The sequence below is a fragment of the Pteropus vampyrus genome, unplaced genomic scaffold, assembly GCF_000151845.1.
Source record: "Pteropus vampyrus isolate Shadow unplaced genomic scaffold, Pvam_2.0 Scaffold141, whole genome shotgun sequence".
Classification (NCBI taxonomy): Eukaryota; Metazoa; Chordata; class Mammalia; order Chiroptera; family Pteropodidae; genus Pteropus; species Pteropus vampyrus.
In genome coordinates this window covers 2,712,844-2,714,766 of record NW_011888922.1, presented here as the reverse complement: position 1 = coordinate 2,714,766, position 1,923 = coordinate 2,712,844, and the positions used below count along the sequence as shown (strand labels likewise).

General features: G+C 40.9%; 1 protein-coding gene across 1 annotated transcript in view; it reads right to left on the bottom strand.

Annotated features, from left to right (window-relative positions):
* Nucleotides 1–775: 775 nt before the first annotated feature.
* Nucleotides 776–1,923, bottom strand: part of GDPD4 (glycerophosphodiester phosphodiesterase domain containing 4) — a 73,567-nt gene continuing 72,419 nt past the window's right edge. The window contains exon 13 of the mRNA XM_011368430.1: nucleotides 776–862. Coding sequence (XP_011366732.1) covers nucleotides 776–862 — 87 coding nt within the window. The remainder of the gene's footprint in view (nucleotides 863–1,923) is intronic.

Genomic DNA, 1,923 nt, shown 5'->3' with positions numbered 1-1,923 from the left:
TTTTCTTTCCACCTGGAAGGAACGAGACTATCCATGAATCTCAAATACTTCAGAAGAAGGCAATAACCCAAGACAGTGGCCAAAAAAGAAACATTATCCAGTCATATTCTCACTTAAGCAGAGCGTTTGTACTTTCCCCCTTTAACGGATAACCCACAAAAGAAGAAATGATGAGCATGGTGAGGTCTACACAACCATGGCATCCTCTAGCTTAAATTATTCTTCCAGGATGTTTTCTCTCTTGCCTTAAACCTTAAAACCCTGTAGGATTTGGCCTGTAAGGAATCTTAAATGTCATTTTCTTGGACAGATAAAAAGACTATGGCCTAGAAAAGCACAGTGATTTTCCCAGGGTCATCCACTGAGCAAGGGGCAAATCCAGGGCAGAAATCCAGCCTTCCCAGTTTGTGAACCTGCTCTTTGCACAGCACCCTGCATGTCTGGTTTTGTAGAAGGCAGGAAGATGGAGACATTTGCTTTGGACAGCGTTTAACCTCTGTCGTCCCCCAACTGATCCACACTGAATCTGCAGTTACAGGCTTTAACTGAGCTTTAGTGAGAGTCTTATGCTGAGGGGGTGGAAAGGGTGTGAAGAGCTACAGGCAACATGAGAAGAAATGAGAGGTTCAGAATATTAACCCTGTCTTCCTGAGAACTTACCATTCAAGATTACAGGTAGAGTGTTTAACTTTTTGTTTGTTTGTTTTTAGCTTTCTGTAAGAACCATTCATAATTTTATTCTGGGAAAAATTCATTTAGAATTACAAATATAATCTTACCAATGAAAATAAAATATGGAAACGATGAAAACTGCAGAAACACCATCCAGGAGAAACCACGTAAACATATAATGACTTGGTGTCTACAAAACAGAAAACAAACTACAGTTAAAGAACTTCACAATAGGAAGGGATTTTAGATCATATGGGCAGTGTCCCTCGCTGTACCGCCAGTGCTGGGAGTGGGGGGTGAAGAGGATAGGTGACAGATCAGGTGGAGGAACTTTGATTTATGTGGTTATCTCAAATACAGAGAATACTTGCTGCTGACGTAACAATCAACCCACCTGTGTGTGAGGAGCAGGGGAGAGATCTACAAGGAATAAAACACTTTATTCCTTTCATCTCCTGTGACCGTCAACACAGAGGCCTGGAGGAATCCCCGAGAAGTCACGTAGCAAGTCTATCCTGGACTCAGGACTATAGCCCAAGTTTCTTGCTCTGTGTTTTCATGGCATGACTTCCCAGACCTAGGTGTGCATTCAAGTCTACCTGGGCAGTTTTAACTAATACTGGTTCCGTTCCCTCTCATCATGTGTCAAGTATGTTGAAATTATTATTCTCCCTTACCTAACATGCCCCTTTCTCCACACTCTTTGCCTGAAGCACCCACTTCCCAGAGCTCCATCTCCTGGTTCTTCTTGTGTGAATTTTACAATTCTCTGGTTTGATTATCCCTTTCCTCCTCCACTGTTCCCCCCCACCAATTTTACTGGATGCTACTGGGGCTGGCACTTTTTATTCTTCCTTACCATTCACCACCTTATCTCAAAGTCTTTCCTTGGACTGAATAATGACATTAATATTAATATTAATGATCAGGATAATAACAACAACTAGCAATGAGCATTTACAGGAGCTAAGGAAGTGTTTTAACAACTTTAGGTCTATTTTTCTATCTATCTATCTATCTATCTATCTATCTATCTATCTATCTATCTATTATGGTAATCTTGGTTAACAAAATCCAGTAAATTTTAAGCGTATATTTCAACAGTAAGGCATATATATATATTGCACTGTGTGTTCACCGCCCATATATTTGTCACCACATATTTGACCCCTTTTATGCCACCTACCACCCCTCTCCCCACGTTGTCCATGTCTATGAGTCTCTGTCTGTCCTGTTCATTTGTTGCTTTTA